This window comes from Podarcis melisellensis, assembly GCF_964234715.1.
Source record: "Podarcis melisellensis genome assembly, chromosome: 2".
Taxonomy (NCBI): Eukaryota; Metazoa; Chordata; class Lepidosauria; order Squamata; family Lacertidae; genus Podarcis; species Podarcis melisellensis.
In genome coordinates this window covers 106,853,140-106,867,940 of record NC_138529.1, presented here as the reverse complement: position 1 = coordinate 106,867,940, position 14,801 = coordinate 106,853,140, and the positions used below count along the sequence as shown (strand labels likewise).

The window sequence follows — 14,801 nt, the reverse complement described above, 5'->3', positions numbered from 1 at the left end:
ATCTCGTCCTCTGTCGTCCCCTTCTCCTTGTGCCCTCCATCTGTTTTAGCAGGTACCAAAAACAATGCAGCAAAGTCTCCTGACTAATATTAATAGGCAGGGCGTTCCAAAGTCTGGGTTCTGTCACCCTGGAAGATCAACTCTTCGCAACTTCAGAATGAACACCAACTGATAAAAGCTTCTCCAAGCCACTGAGGTAGGGCTGCCATATTTCAAGAAGTAAAAAGATGGACATAAAAAGCGATACTCAGACACACATGTACTGCTTCTATTTGCCAGCCCATGCGCTAACCCTCCCGGCCCGGGAGCCAGTCTGAATTAAGGAGACATGACAATGATGTATGGGATAAAATTAGGCCATAACTTTATCAATTTCAGATGTAGGAAACCTTGGCTTAGGCATTGGACGGCAACCCTCTCAGCCCCAGCTGTGAAGGGGACTGTGAAATGAGAATTTACACAGCGTGCCCCCCACTTCGCCTGATGTTGGTAGTTTGACCTTTCGCCGCCACTCAGGGCCAGTGACTCCCGCAAACACCCCTTTAACGGGCCCTGCAGATGGCGCCACATGGGGGTGCATTATAATGCTACCCTCCATTCCGAAGAGAGCCAGTGTGCTGAAGTGGTGGACTCGTAATCTGGTGAACCTGGGTTTGTGTCTCCGCTCCTCCACATGCAGCTGCTGGGTGACCTTGGGCCGGTCACACTTCTCTGAAGTCTCTCAGCCTCACTCACCTCAGAGTGTTTGTTGTGGGGGAGGAAGGGAAAGGAGATTGTTAGCCGCTTGGAGACTCCTTTGGGTAGTGATAAAGTGGGATATCAAATCCAAATCCAAACTATAGGATCAAGGTCTAAAACCGCCAAAGTTGTGACCCTTGCTAGAGGGGGAGGAGATGGAGCGCCAGCCAGTAGGCAGAGAGGTGTCACCCTGGAATGGGACGCCTGCGCCGGGTCGCAAACCCCGCCCACTGCTTGATGTGTGAGAGGTAATTGAAAAAGAAGGGGAATCAGCCTTGCCATTCCCCTAGACCTGCTCATCTTTACTGGAATAATATTCCTTCTGTATGAAGATTGGTAAGGTGAGAATTGGTACCATCAAAAACATTGTCGCAAAGACACGTATATGTTCTTTATTTCGTGAAAATTGTTGTCGACATACAAAAATGAATTTGGTGCACGTCCATACATTTTATTTGTATGCCACCTTCCCACAATATAAACCATGCTCCATGCAGCTTGAAACATGAGGAAAATACAGAACAAAAGTAGTCAGAAACAATAAATAAAAACGTTAAGAAATACTTCCCTTAACCTCACTACAAGACCACCACATATGATAAAAATAACCTTCTTTCTCTTTACATTTCCAACACTTATTTGATTTGGATTTATACATTTGTTTTTGCCAATTTACCATCGATATATCAATTTCATATAATTTTCTCTTGGACCATAACATGCTCTAAATTTTATATCCATATTCCACAATTGTTCCCATGCTTCCATATCTATATTATGACCAATAGCTATTGCCCGTTGTATCATTGAGGGTTTTACTTGCTTCAAGGAGGATTGCAACTGACCAGTTTTGGGGGGGACACACAGGAAACACCCCCAGCACTTCAGCCATCTTGTCTTTTACCTCAGGCAGCAAGAACCCTTGATATGGCCCTGCTACAGGACATCTCATGGGGGGGGGACATTTATTGCACGCACAATAAATAAAGATCCACCTGCCCTCACTATTACAAACTGAACCTGGCTTTTGATGTTCTTCAATGCCAGTCCACGGTTGCCTATGTTCACATATACAGTGGTACCTTGGGTTAAGACCTTACCGTATTTTTTGCTCTATAAGACTCACTTTTTCCCTCCTAAAAAGTAAGGGGAAATGTGTGTGCATCTTATGGAGCAAATTCAGGCTGCGCAACTATCCCAGAAGCCAGAACAGCAGGAGGGATTGCTGCTTTCACTGCGCAGTGATCCCTCTTGCTGTTCTGGCTTCTGAGATTCAGAATATATTTTTTCTTGTTTTCCTCCTCCAAAAACTAGGTGCATCTTGTGGTCTGGTGCATCTTATAGAGCGAAAAATACGGTAATTTGTTCTGGAGGTCTGTTCTTAATCTGAAACTATTCTTAACCTGAAGCACCACTTTAGCTAATGGGGCCTCCACCTGCTGCAGCGCCACCACTGTGTGATTTCTGTTCTCATCCTGAAGCAAAGTTCTTAACCTGAGGTAATATCTATGGGTTAGCGGAGTCTGTAACCTGAAGCGTATGTAACCTGAAGCGTCTGTAACCAGAGCATAGCTGTCAACCGCCCCTTATTTGGCGGGAAAGTCCCTTATCCCAGTGCTGTGTCCCTTATTGATGATGTCCCTTAAATTTCCCGGGTTTCAAAGGAAGTAGCTCCTCTCCCTCCCTCCCTCCCTGCCAGCCAGGGAGGAGGGAGGCTCCAACTGTGTTGCTTGGCTGCGTTGCTCACCCAATAAGGAGTCTAATAACGACTGGGGGGTGGAGCTTGCATGCCTTGTGCTGAAAAAATTGGCTGTGTTGCCTGGGGACTCGCCTTTGCTCAGCGTTTCTCAGCGGAGTGGTGACGGTGGTTTTCCGTGCTGCGTCCCCTTTTCCGGGTTGCTGAGCTGTGGGAACCACTGCTTGAGGCTTCGTTTGGCTGCTGGCTGGGCTTTCTGCCTTTGGCTCGGAGGGGCTCAGAAGTTGAACATACCTGTGTTGGAAAAATCCCTTATTTTGGCTGCTGATCCCTTATATCCGAGGCTGCTGGTCCCTTCTTTTCAAATCTGTAAGTTGACAGCTATGAACCAGAGGTACCACTGTACTTGTGTTATGTATTGAAGTTCTCACCCTGGCCACCAGGAGTATCGTGTATATAGTTTTCACTCAGGTCCACGTCAGTTAGTTTAGGCGGGAAACCCTGGGCTGTTGTTACAATGTTACAGCTGGCTGCCTATAAATGCAGGCCGGGTGAGCTGTGTTCAGTTCAGTTCCAGCTTACTTATAAAGAACTACTTGGAGAAATCTCTGTGTCACCTGCTTTGTCAACCCACTACTTAATAACTTGCATTTCTTTATGTCCAAATGGCTGGAGACTTTGCATAACCATGAAACCCATGTTGTTGTTGCATGCTACAGCTCTCCCTCTGTGCCCTCTGATGTGTACTCTTACCTAAGATGCCTCGTCCCCTGGAGAAGGCAGAGTCTGGCGGTCACTGCCCTTTGCATACACACATATTGGCAGCTGCCTTCTCACTGGGTGTTATTTGCGAGAGCTGGAAGTGTCCTATAAGCTTCAGTATCCACCTTTCCCCTTTGGATTGAGCTACAGAGGACACCAAGGAGCAGCAAAACCCCACCGGGGATAAAGGAGGTGAGTCTTCAGGATGCAGAAGGTTTAGATGCCTCCAAGAGTGGGATGAGAAGTGGGGAACAAACCTGGGAGTGGGGGAGATGACAGCAAACGTGGCACAAGAAAGGAAGTCAGGAATCCTGCATTCTAGCACCATAGCTTCTTTCTTCATTTTGTTCCAGTTGTTTAACATTTGGGAAATTAACCCTGTATCATGCTGTAAGTCTTGGACATATGCGTGTGAGGGTCTGCAGATTGGGACTTGTGCCCTCAAACGAAAAAAGAGAAAGAGGTGAACAAAGTCAAGGTATGAGGGGACTGCAACGTCTTTGTTAAGGAGTTCAAAGTCTGTAAACTGAGTTGTCCACTTTCAGCTTCAGTGGAAATTAGATGTTAGAAGATTCCAGCTCAAGGAATTACACAACCGGCCTTGCCATTCCTCTAAACCTGCTCATCTTTACTTGAATAATATTCCTTCTGTATGAAGATTGGTAGGTGAGAATTGGTACCATCAAAAACATTGTCGCAAAGACACGTGTATGTTCTTTTTTTGTGTGAACTTTGTTGTCGGCATACAAAAATGAATTTGGTGTGCACCATACATAAATCATTTTATATGTATGTCACCTTCCCACAATTTAAAGCATGGTCCATGTGGCTTGAAACATGAGGAAAATACAGAACAAAAGTAGTCAGAAAATATAAATAAAATTGTCAAAAAATACACATCCAAACTGAACAATTTTCACATAAACCACAAGATCTAAAATAATGATACAAAAAACCACCACCAGCAACAGAAGCAATAGCAGCAACCCCCCAACACCCCTCACAAACAATAGATACCTCTCTTATTGGACTTCTGTGAATGTTTGCTTGCTGACAGAGTCATACCTTGGTTTTAGAACAGCTTAGTTCCTGAACGTTTCGGCTCCCGAACGTCGCAAAGTGACTGTTCCAGTTTGCGAACTATTTTTGGAAGCGGAACATCTGACAGGGCTTCCGTGGCTTTTAATTGGCTGCAGGAGCTTCATGCAGCCAATCAGAAGCAGCAATTTGGTTTTCAAATGTTTTGGAAGTCGAATGGACGTCTGGAACAGATTCCATTCAATTTCCAAGGTACAACTGTACATTTAAAATGTTCCTATTCTTTCAGGATCAGTGCTGGTTTTTGTGGGCTCCAGGTAGAGATGTGCATTGATCCCACTGTCATGGCTCCTTTCCTCCCTCCCTCCCTCCCTCCCTCCCTCCCTCCCTCCCTCCCTCCCCACCAAATAAAATATTCTGTTGGATCAAGCCAATGGCCCATCTAGTCCAGCATTCTGTTCTCATAGTGAGCAACCAGAAGCCTATGGGAAGCACACAAGTAGGACCAGCGCACAACTGTTAAGTTGTGGGTGAACATATCAGACAACACAGCGATTCTTCAAACAGCTCTTCTTTATTCACAGGCCAGAACAGAACTGAACTGAAGGGTTCAGCCAACCTGCTTATATAGATCTCAACTACAAAGCCACAGTAACAACTTTCTGTAACTATCCAATCACTGAACGTCACTTTCAATTCCTTATTTGCACATGTGGACCTGAGTGAAAACTATCTACAGTATCCCCCTGCTGGCCCAGGGTGAGAACTTCAGTACATAGCAACAACAGTCCACCTGCAATTCCCAGTACTCACATGGAAGCTGTCCCTCTGATGCCAAGTTTTTTTTTAACACACTGATATCCAGAAGGGGATTGGGTGGAGAGAAGGGTTTTCGCCTGTCTTCTCCCACACAATACGGTCGATATGCTGGGGTCTATTTATTTTATTTTATTTTAAAAGGGTGGGGGGGCTTGTGTATGTCGCTTTGGATCAGAGCCAAGGTGTAACTGTGCCTGGGTCACCTTTCTTTCAGCTTCTGCAATGCCTACTCTCCTCCAGGCATCCTTGGGCCTCTTCCTCTCCCTCTCCCTCCTGAGTTCCAGCTCTGCCTCTGAAGATGACATCGTGGTGGTGACCAGCAGCGGCCCTATCAAAGGCAAGCGAGTCCCGGTTGGCTCTGCCTCCGTCACTTCCTACCTTGGTATCCCTTATGCTGAACCCCCCCTGGGGAAGCTGCGCTTCCAAAAGCCCCTTCCCCACCAGCCATGGAGCCATGTCTTGGAGGTCACCGACTTTGGAAAGGCTTGCTTCCAGACGACCGATTTTCAATGGCCTTTCAACAAAATGTGGGTTGCCAACGCGCCACATTCAGAGGACTGTCTCTTTCTCAATGTCTGGGTGCCTCACCCGCGGCCTTCTGCACCGGTTCCTGTCCTTGTCTGGGTCCACGGCGGGGGATTTCTGGTTGGTGCCAGTTCCTTAGACTTGTACAACGGAGCACTTCTGGCTGCTACTGAGAACATCATTGTGGTTTCCATGAATTATCGGTTGGCGTTCTTCGGCTTTATGTTCCTCCCGCCCGAGGTCCCAGGAAACATGGGGCTGTGGGACCAACACCTAGCTCTGAAGTGGGTGAAGGAGAACGCAGCTGTCTTCGGTGGGGACCCTCTTCAGGTGACCCTCTTTGGCCACAGTGCGGGAGCAGCCTCTGTGGGGTTTCACCTCCTCTCACCTGCAAGCCAACCCCTTTTTGCCCGCGCTGTGGTGCAGAGTGGAGCTCCCAATGCACCCTGGGCTTGGAAGGATCCTGAGCATTGCAAGTTGCGCTCCTTGAAAGCGAGTCAGCGGCTGGGCTGCGACGATCGGAATCACAGTGTGGCGCTGCGCTGCCTACAGGAGAAGGAAATGGATAGGGGAATGTTCCAACTTTTGATGCATCGATTCTACCCCACCACAGATGGGGACTTCCTTCTGGATGAGCCAAGGAAACTTCTGCAGAGTGGGCTCCTTCAGGCAAAACCATTGCTCATAGGCATCACCGGCGAGGATGGGTCTGTCTTTGCACTAAGCGGTCTCTCGGATCGCATAGAAGATGACAGAACGTCAACTTGGGAGCAGCTCTTGAAGGAAACAATGACATTGTTTGAAATGTCTTTGGAAGAAGATGTTGCCGAGACCGTAGCGCTGAAGTATGCTGAAGATGGCCATGGGCCAGAAAAGTACCACGGGGCCATGGTCCAACTGTGCAGAGATTATTACTTTTTGTGCCCATTGGCTGAAGCTGCTGAAAAGATGGCAGCAGGTGGGAGCCCTGTGTACACCTACTCCTTCAACCACCACATCTCTGGCTCCATTTGGCAGGAGTGGATGGGAGCAGCCCATGGAGTTGAGGTGCCTTACCTGTTTGGAACTCTGTCGTCGCTACAGAGGGTAAATCAAACAAACACGGAAGCTGACGCCCCTTTGAGCCTCAAGATGATGCACTATTGGGCAGAATTTGCTAGAAGCGGGTAAGGCATTCACAGGTCTTGTTCTAGAGCCTCAAACACAACTCATTCCATCAACTTGACCCTGGATGTTCTAGACATAGTCTGATAGTCCTTGCTCTGGGCACTCTACATCCCAAGGTTCTGCCTGAACCTCCCAAGGTCTTTCATTCATTTTCTCGGTATCTTTGACGAGGGCACTGCCACATCAAGTTTCAGTATAGAGGGGCAGGTTTTAGAGAAAAGCTCAAAGGCCTAACTCAGGGATGGAGAACTTGCAGCCCTTCAGATGTTGCTAGACTACAACTCTTATCATCCTTGACCATTGGCCATGCTGGCTGGGGCTGATGGGAGCTGGAGTTCCTGTCAACAAATAGCTGGACAGCTGGACAGTTCCCAGTCCGTCTTAAACAAAATACATGTATCTTCCTTTGGTGTTTTTTCCCCTTCTTCTCACTGGCAAACTGCCTGTTAATTGGAAAAAGCCCCTAGCTCAATTCCAGGGACATAGGGGTCCAGTTATGTATAAGGAGCTTCCCAAATCATCTCTTTCACCCTCTTGGGGTCTTGAGACCTTCTGAAGAAGCAAATGCTATTAAAAATAATAATAGACAGGGATTTCCCCCCCCTGCTCAGTCTGAACTGGCAACCCAGTCAGATGTGTGAGGTACAAAAATTATTATTTTTATTAAAAATAATAGCTGGCCTTGATATGTTTTAATGTGACTGATATGCACTTTTGATTTGTTTATCTGTTTTTTAAAAAAACCCTACTGATACTTTAAAAAACAGCAACATGTTATATCATATTTTTATTACCACTGGCAATTTCAGGGCTATGGTGGGATGTGAGTTGAAATAACCAACTAAGCTTTGCAAAAGATGGTTGAAGATGGAATGTCAGCTATTTTGGCTGACACGTTTGGCACTGATGAAATATGACCGTGACTTCTAGGCCATAAGTTGATTACCATAGCAGGGTTCTCATTTGATGTGATTTTATTTTTTGGTTGATGGAAGGAGAAAAGAAAGCCTCGGATTTAGCGAGGCAACGTTTTTCGGATTTAGATTTCCAGGAACTGTTGCCAGAGATTAATACACAAGAACATGTACCTTCTACCCATGACTGAATGTTAGGAGCTCTCTCCTGCCATATGTAACAAAAAGCACATAATCAAAGTGTTGGGGGATACTTACCTTGGCAAAAACGAATAGTGTTCCTTTCCTAGGTACATTAGGGCAATCAGAGGGATTTCTGTGGAGCAGGGCTAATGTCAGCGTGAACCACCAGCTGCAGTGTATTTCATATTGCACCGCTTTGAATTCCATATAGATTTTTACTATCTGTAATCCAATTGATTTGCTTATGTATTGTTTTAATTCTATTAGAATTTAATTACTTTTTAAAAACTATATTTTATATGATATTGTATTTTATCTCTGTGTGCTTGTTTTTATTTGTGTAAGCCACGTTGGGTCCTGATCTGGGGAAAAGGTGGGATAGAAATAAAAATAATATAGTGGCCGAGACAGAATTCCAAAGCACAGTGGATGGGGAACAAAATGGTTTGGGCAGAAGAGGACCTCCTGGGAAGCTAGACTCACAGGATCGTATTTGATATAGCTGGCCTCCTATCTCTAATTCCATCTAATAAAAAGGAATGGGCCAAATCTCATAGGGTTGACTGCCAGCACAATTCCAAGCAGTGAAAGCGGGGCCCTGAGGAATTGAGTCAAATGATAAATGAAGGGTTTCACTTATTTTGTAGTGTGCTATTATCGCAGTGTAGACGTGCCATTTTTGTTTTTATAATGCTATGAGTGATTTTCTCTCTCTTTGTTTTGTGCTATTGATGGCCTTTGGCTTAAAAAGAAGATTTTGATCCCTGCGCCACATTTTATTTCTCACTGCCACCACCCAGGCCCTACCTGGGCCAATACTGAGTCCAGTCAGGTTAGAATTGGAGCATAAACTTCTGTTTATTGATTGCAGTTTAACAAGTGTGTGGTTTCATAAATGGTATCGGTCAATTACAATCATGGGGTGCCTATCCAGACCTATAACTTCCTCTACCTGCCCTCCCTCACTAAACCACCTCTCAGATATTTACTTGTCTTTCCATCTCCTAACTGTTCCTGACTCAGCTTATTTCTCTACACTAACTCAACCTACCCACAGACTCTATCCCAATTCACTCCCACTCCAACCAACCACCCAACTCCCAATGAACTCCCCTTTTAACCCTCCCAGAGCTGCTTTTATAGTCCCTCTGACTCCACCCCCTGGGTTCTGATTGGGTAACTTGTTTAACCATTTCGCCTCAAGAAGATTTGGATCTGGACTGTGGTTTTTTTTTGTTTCCTCCACAGGAACCCCACTGGGTCCGTGCCCAATGAGGTGCAATGGCCGCTCTACAATGCCACAGAGGAGAACTTCTTCCACATCAGCACAGGGCCACCTGAGATCAGGAAGCCGTCTCCTGCCAACCACTGCAATTTCCTGGCAGCTCATATATTCAACTCAACACTCTCAAGTAAGTCCAGGTCCTTTGGCTGAAGAAGTTTGGGCTCAGTTCAGCAACAGCTAGTACTGACTTAGGTCTTGTCACATTTATAGTGTTGTTGCAGTGCGGTCCCATGCCAGTTCCTCTTTGTAGCATTTTTTGGCAATATTTGCAGTGGACAACAAGGCACACAAGTTCTGCCCGCTCTGTCTATGTCAGAATCAGCTTTCCTGCTACGGTAGTGTTTTTCTCACCTCTAGAGATTAGGGAGAAAGTTCACATGGAATGGTGAACCTTCCTAATTCTCATTTTTTTGAAACGATGTGCAACCAAATTTGCACTTCTTTGAAATTTGCACTTCTTTGAATTTTGTAATGCAGTTATCCAGCTGTTCCCATTAGTGGGAAGTGTGCATCTATTCAAAGCACAATTCAAAGTGTTGGTGCTGGCCTTTAAAGCCCTAAACGGCCTCGGTCCAGTATATCTGAAGGAGCCTCTCCACCCCCATCGTTCTGCCCGGACACTGAGGTCCAGCACCGAGGGCCTTCTGGCGGTTCCCTCACTGCGAGAAGCCAAGTTATAGGGAACCAGACAGAGGGCCTTCTCGGTAGTGGCACCCGCCCTGTGGAACGCCCTCCCACCAGATGTCAAAGAGAACAACAACTGCCAGACTTTTAGAAGACATCTGAAGGCAGCCCTGTTTAGGGAAGCTTTTAATGTTTGATGTATTACAGTATTTTAATATTTTTTTTGGAAGCCGCCCAGAGTAGCTAGGGAAGCCCAGCCAGATGGGCGGGGTATAAATAATAAATTATTATTATTATTATTATTATTATTATTATTATTGCAAATAACTTAAAAATAGCATTGTCTTGGGCGCAAATTGTATTGTAAAATTGTGTACATTAGGAGAAATCTGCATTACAATATTGATGAATTTCCATGAGGAATTTGTTTTTGGTGTTTTATTGTGTGTAGGGAGGCAATGCAAACTGGTGTGGGAATGTGGAGAAATGACCTGAGAATTGGAAAAAAGGAGAAACTGAAATTGACATATTCATCCATCCCTAGTCCACCTCTTCGGCCTTTTTTTCCATCTAGCTCTCTTTTTATGGCTCCTTTGGTGAAGGGCCTGCTAGTTCTTCTCTCTTCCCTAGAGTTATTGCCTTCTTTTGTATCAATGGCGGCCCTTCTCCCTAGTCACCTTGGCTTATGTCTGCTTCCTGCACTTCCTTTCACCGCCACCTCTCGCTATCTATTCCTCCACTCCCTCCTGCTTCTCCCTGGCTCCTTCCTGCTGACCTCTCGCTCTACCCCACCGGGATGCAACCATCTTGGTAAAGGTAAAGGTAAAGGGACCCCTCACCATTAGGTCCAGTTGCGGACGACTCTGGGATTGCAGCGCTCATTTTGCTTTACTGGCTGAGGGAGCCGGCATACAACTTCTGGGTCATGTGGCCAGCATGACTAAGCTGCTTCAGGTGAACCAGAGCAGTGCACGGAAACGTCGTTTACCTTCCCATCTTAGGTATAAAAAGGTAAAGGTACCCCTGACCTTTAGGTCCAGTCGCGGACAACTCTGGGGTTGCGGCGCTCAACCCCTCTCTATAAGCCGAGGGAGCCGGCATTTGTCCGCAGACAGCTTCTGGGTCATGTGGCCAGCACAACTAAGCTGCTTCTGGTGAAACCAGAGCAGCGCACGGAAACACCGTTTTCCTTCCTGCTGGAGCAGTACCTATTTATCTACTTGCACTTGACATGCTTTTGAACTGCTAGGTGGGCAGGAGCTGGGACGGAACAAGGGGAGCTCACCCCATCACGGGGATTTGAACCGCCAACCTTCTGATCAGCAAGCCCTAGGCTCTGTGGTTTACACCACAGCGCCACCTGCGTCCCTGTCGGCTTAGGTATACCCCTTTTAAAATTATCAAAACTTGGGTAAGGAGGGAGCAGCAGAAGGAAAGGAATGAACCCCCCCCAACCTTTGGTTGAAAGTGATTGGCTGTCCATTGTGGATGCATTTCAGTTAAAAATGGAAGTTGAGTTGTACCCAGTCTCTTGCATGAAGGGTTGTTTGGCTCTCTGTGGACAATCATTTTTCCAATTGCTTTTTTATTTTGCAGAAAAAGTCCAAGAAGACTCTTCTGAATCCATTTTGGAGGAAGATATGAAGAATAAGACCAGAACTTAACAAAAAAAGGCCGAATGCAAAAATAGCTTACATCAAGTGCGAATGGAACTGAGAGGGTGAAGAAACACTTCAGCAAAGCCCTCACTTTGTAGGATTGGTGCCCATTTGCAAATATAATGGTTTACTCTTCATTGTGAGACGATGTTGAATGAGAAATGGAACTTAATGCCGGGTTAGAACAAGATAAGTCATTGGGACCATCATTTTCGAATGCCACCCCATTTTCCTTCACAACATCCACATGTTAATTATGAGGGGAAGAATGACATATCCAGCAGCTATGAATGATAGTGGCTTCTTTTCAACCACTTTTGCTTTATTCTGCAAGCAACAGGTTATTTGGCAGCCTGAATTCACTTCCTGAATTTTGCAAAGCCTCATATATTGAGGAGCTGTGTCTTGGAGCTAAAGGACAATTAATTTCTCATTGTTACTATGTTACTATGTAACACCAGGGAAGGAAGGTAACTCCCACCCAGTGCTTTCCCTGCTTCCTTGCATAGCATGAGCACTGTGATCTGGGTGGAATTTGAATCTCTGGGTATCCGCAGAACGTACATAGAGCTGAAAGAGGAAGTTGGAAGAATGACACTCTTTCTCACTTCCTCTTTCATCTCTATGTGCTTTTCAAAGCTCAGATTAATTCTGCTGGATCCACTCAGATCCATTGTGTCTACATGACTTATAAGATTGGTAGTTCCACGAGATTCTCCGTGCCCCGGAATTATTGCCATTCATGGTGTCCCCATGGCCAGAACAGGGACAGGGAAACACACATCTCTGTGAAATCAGGATGAGAGGCAAGCTGATGTAGACATCACGGGGGAATGGCTGATGCCAAGTGAAGTCTAGAACCATTTTGTCAGTGTTAGCATTGTTTTCCTGAAGATTTCTGGTCCGGATTAATTAATGTATAGGTTATTCAAGCACAAGTTCTGCCCATGTTGCGTTCTCACCTTGTGGTTGGTGGATCTTCTCTCCTGTTCTTTCCCTACCTTTTGATCTGTTCTCCTTTCCACACATCAGTCCTGTTGGTCCTGGGAATGCTTATCAAATGCTCCTGAGGCAACTACTGAAATCTCCCAGAAGCCAGTTATTCTCACCCACCACTAGAACAGAACGCTCAGTTGCTCCGATGTCTATGAAGGGTTCTCAGTTTGCCAGAACAATCTGAGTTTATTTCAAAGTCAGGGCATGTATGGTACACATGCAGCTTCCAAATGACTGAACTGCAGAGAGCTGGGGGTGGCTCAGAAGTGCGGCTTCTCAAATGCCATTCCAAGGCTCCTCTCCTACATCAAGAACAAACCTCTCCGAGGTGCCTCAAATGAACTTGAGGTCACACAAAAGATTACGGATTGCTCTGGTTAAACCTTTGTGTACTTCTAGCTGACAGACTGCATTCGGCGCATGTGATGTGTAAATAAAAATTCTCTTCAAGGCACTGTTCTTATTTGTTTATTTACTGAGAAAGATTTTCTAAGCCACTTAATCAAAGAGCTCTCTAAGTGGTGCACATAATAAAACTGTAGGTCAGTGTTTCCCAAACCCGAGTCTCCAGCTGTTTTTGGACTACAACTCCCACCATCCCTAGCTAGCAGAACCGGTGAGTAGGGATGATGGGAACTGTAGTTCAAAAACAGCTGGAGACACAAGTTTGGGAATCACTGCTGTAGAGAAAACACAGCCCAAATCCACAGGGCTACCATTAAAAGGGGGGTCATTAAAACACACATTAGCCTCAGCAAAACTTAAAAAACCAGTGCAGGTATCTAAACTATATGTCTGAGCAGACTTGCAGTAGTAGTAGTAGTAGTAGTAGTAGTAGTAGTAACAATAATAAAAAATGCATTTTTATTGTTGTAATACACTGCTAAGATTCTAAGGGAAGAGCCATAGCTCATTTTGTTTATAATCTTAAATCCATTCATTTAAATACAGTCTCTTCCTTTCTCTAAAAAGGAATATATACTTTCCTTATTTCCCTTATCATTAAACTCAAATCTAATTTGATGGTAGACAATTGTTTCTACTCTGACATCCTTGTTAACATTCAGTCAAATTACAGTACTTTTGTAGATAAACCTTGAACATCTGCCTTGCATGTAAGGTAAAGGTAAAGGGACCCCTGATCATGAGGTCCAGTCGCGGATGACTCTGGGGTTGCGGCGCTCATCTCGCTTTGTTGGCCGAGGGAGCCAGCGTACAGTTTCCAGGTCATGTGGCCAGCATGACGAAGCCGCTTTTGGCGAATCAGAGCAGCGCACGGAAACACCGTTTACCTTCCCGCCGGAGCGGTACCTATTGATCTACTTGCACTTTGATGTGCTTTTGAACTGCTAGGTTGGCAGGAGCAGGGACCGAGCAACGGGAGCTCACCCCGTCGCGGGGATTCGAACCACCGACCTTCTGATCTGCAAGTCCTAGGTTCTGTGGTTTAACCCACAGCCCTTCGCCTTGCATGTAGAAGGTCCCAATCTCAACGCCCAGCATCTACAGACAGGGCTGGGAAAGGCTCCTTGCCTGAAACCTCAGAGAGCCACCACCAGGAAGTGTAGACAGCAGCTTACAAATATTCTGAAATAAATAAAAGGGTAAATAATGACTGCCTGTCCGCTTCTGGGATGGCCGTATCTCATGGCTAAGGACCAGCCTCCAAGTAGGGGTCACCACTGCAGCTTGATGGAAAGGAAGCATGGTATAATTCATTTTGCAGTAGGAGAAAACCAGGGGTAGCCCCATGGGTCGGTATAGGCATAGACTTTGAAGATGCAGCTTCCTTTGTCTTAACCAGTGGCGTAGCATGCATTGCCAGCACTCGGGGCTGCGCAGATGAGTGGGTGGGTGGGAGGGAAACAGACGGAGTACACATGCACATTCAACTGCCTAACGGCGTCTGCATTACTCAGGAGATAGCAGCTGCAGAGATAAGAAAAGAAGAGTCGTTCCATTGTCTGGAGAGGTCACTTCCTGGATCGCATGGAGAAGCAGTTTTCAACGGAGCCCAGCAGTGGAAGCATGCAACTGTATTGAGGCAGCAGCAGGTATTGAAATTTTGTTACTGTAGCAATTTTGCGCCCAGGGCAACCTTCCCAGTGTGGCCCCCATGCTACACCACTGGTCTTAATGCGGTTGGCCTTAATGCACTCCTGGGGGCCTCTTCCTGTGGGTATACACACGCAAGTATCCAGGAGAAGACTGAATCCCCAAAAGTTGAATCAGCCATGCTAAGCCAGTAATGAATCTCTCCTCCACCCCTTGGCTAGGTACTAGGGTGGAGTCATCGTTCCTGCGTCTGGAGCACACATGTTAATTATTTCTTTTTTACTTTACTACCTTTATGCCCTCCCTTTTCTTCACCACAGTGTCTTGCCTGCCAGAGATCT

General features: G+C 45.9%; 1 protein-coding gene across 2 annotated transcripts; it reads left to right on the top strand.

Moving 5' to 3' along the window:
- Nucleotides 1–3,266: 3,266 nt before the first annotated feature.
- LOC309364690 (cholinesterase-like) lies at nucleotides 3,267–12,859 on the top strand. Of its 2 annotated transcripts, none has more exons than XM_081902461.1 (4): nucleotides 3,267–3,388; nucleotides 5,268–6,744; nucleotides 9,091–9,254; nucleotides 11,348–12,859. In XM_081902461.1, the coding sequence occupies exons 2-4, from the start codon at nucleotides 5,276–5,278 to the stop codon at nucleotides 11,413–11,415; spliced, it is 1,701 nt and encodes a 566-aa protein (XP_081758587.1). In that variant the 5' UTR covers nucleotides 3,267–3,388; nucleotides 5,268–5,275; the 3' UTR covers nucleotides 11,416–12,859. The 2 variants fall into 2 exon arrangements, with proteins under 2 accessions (XP_081758587.1, XP_081758588.1); XM_081902462.1 differs by lacking the exon at nucleotides 3,267–3,388 and adding an exon at nucleotides 4,905–4,993.
- Nucleotides 12,860–14,801: the final 1,942 nt, after the last annotated feature.

Excerpts from the sequence above, each read along its gene's own strand:
- LOC309364690 (XM_081902461.1), top strand. The coding sequence starts at position 5,276 with ATGCCTACTCTCCTCCAGGCATCCTTGGGCCTCTTCCTCTCCCTCTCC. Across the intron at positions 6,745-9,090 it reads GCAGAATTTGCTAGAAGCGG|GAACCCCACTGGGTCCGTGC; the intron begins GTAAGGCATTCA and ends TTTCCTCCACAG. Across the intron at positions 9,255-11,347 it reads ATTCAACTCAACACTCTCAA|AAAAAGTCCAAGAAGACTCT; the intron begins GTAAGTCCAGGT and ends TTTATTTTGCAG.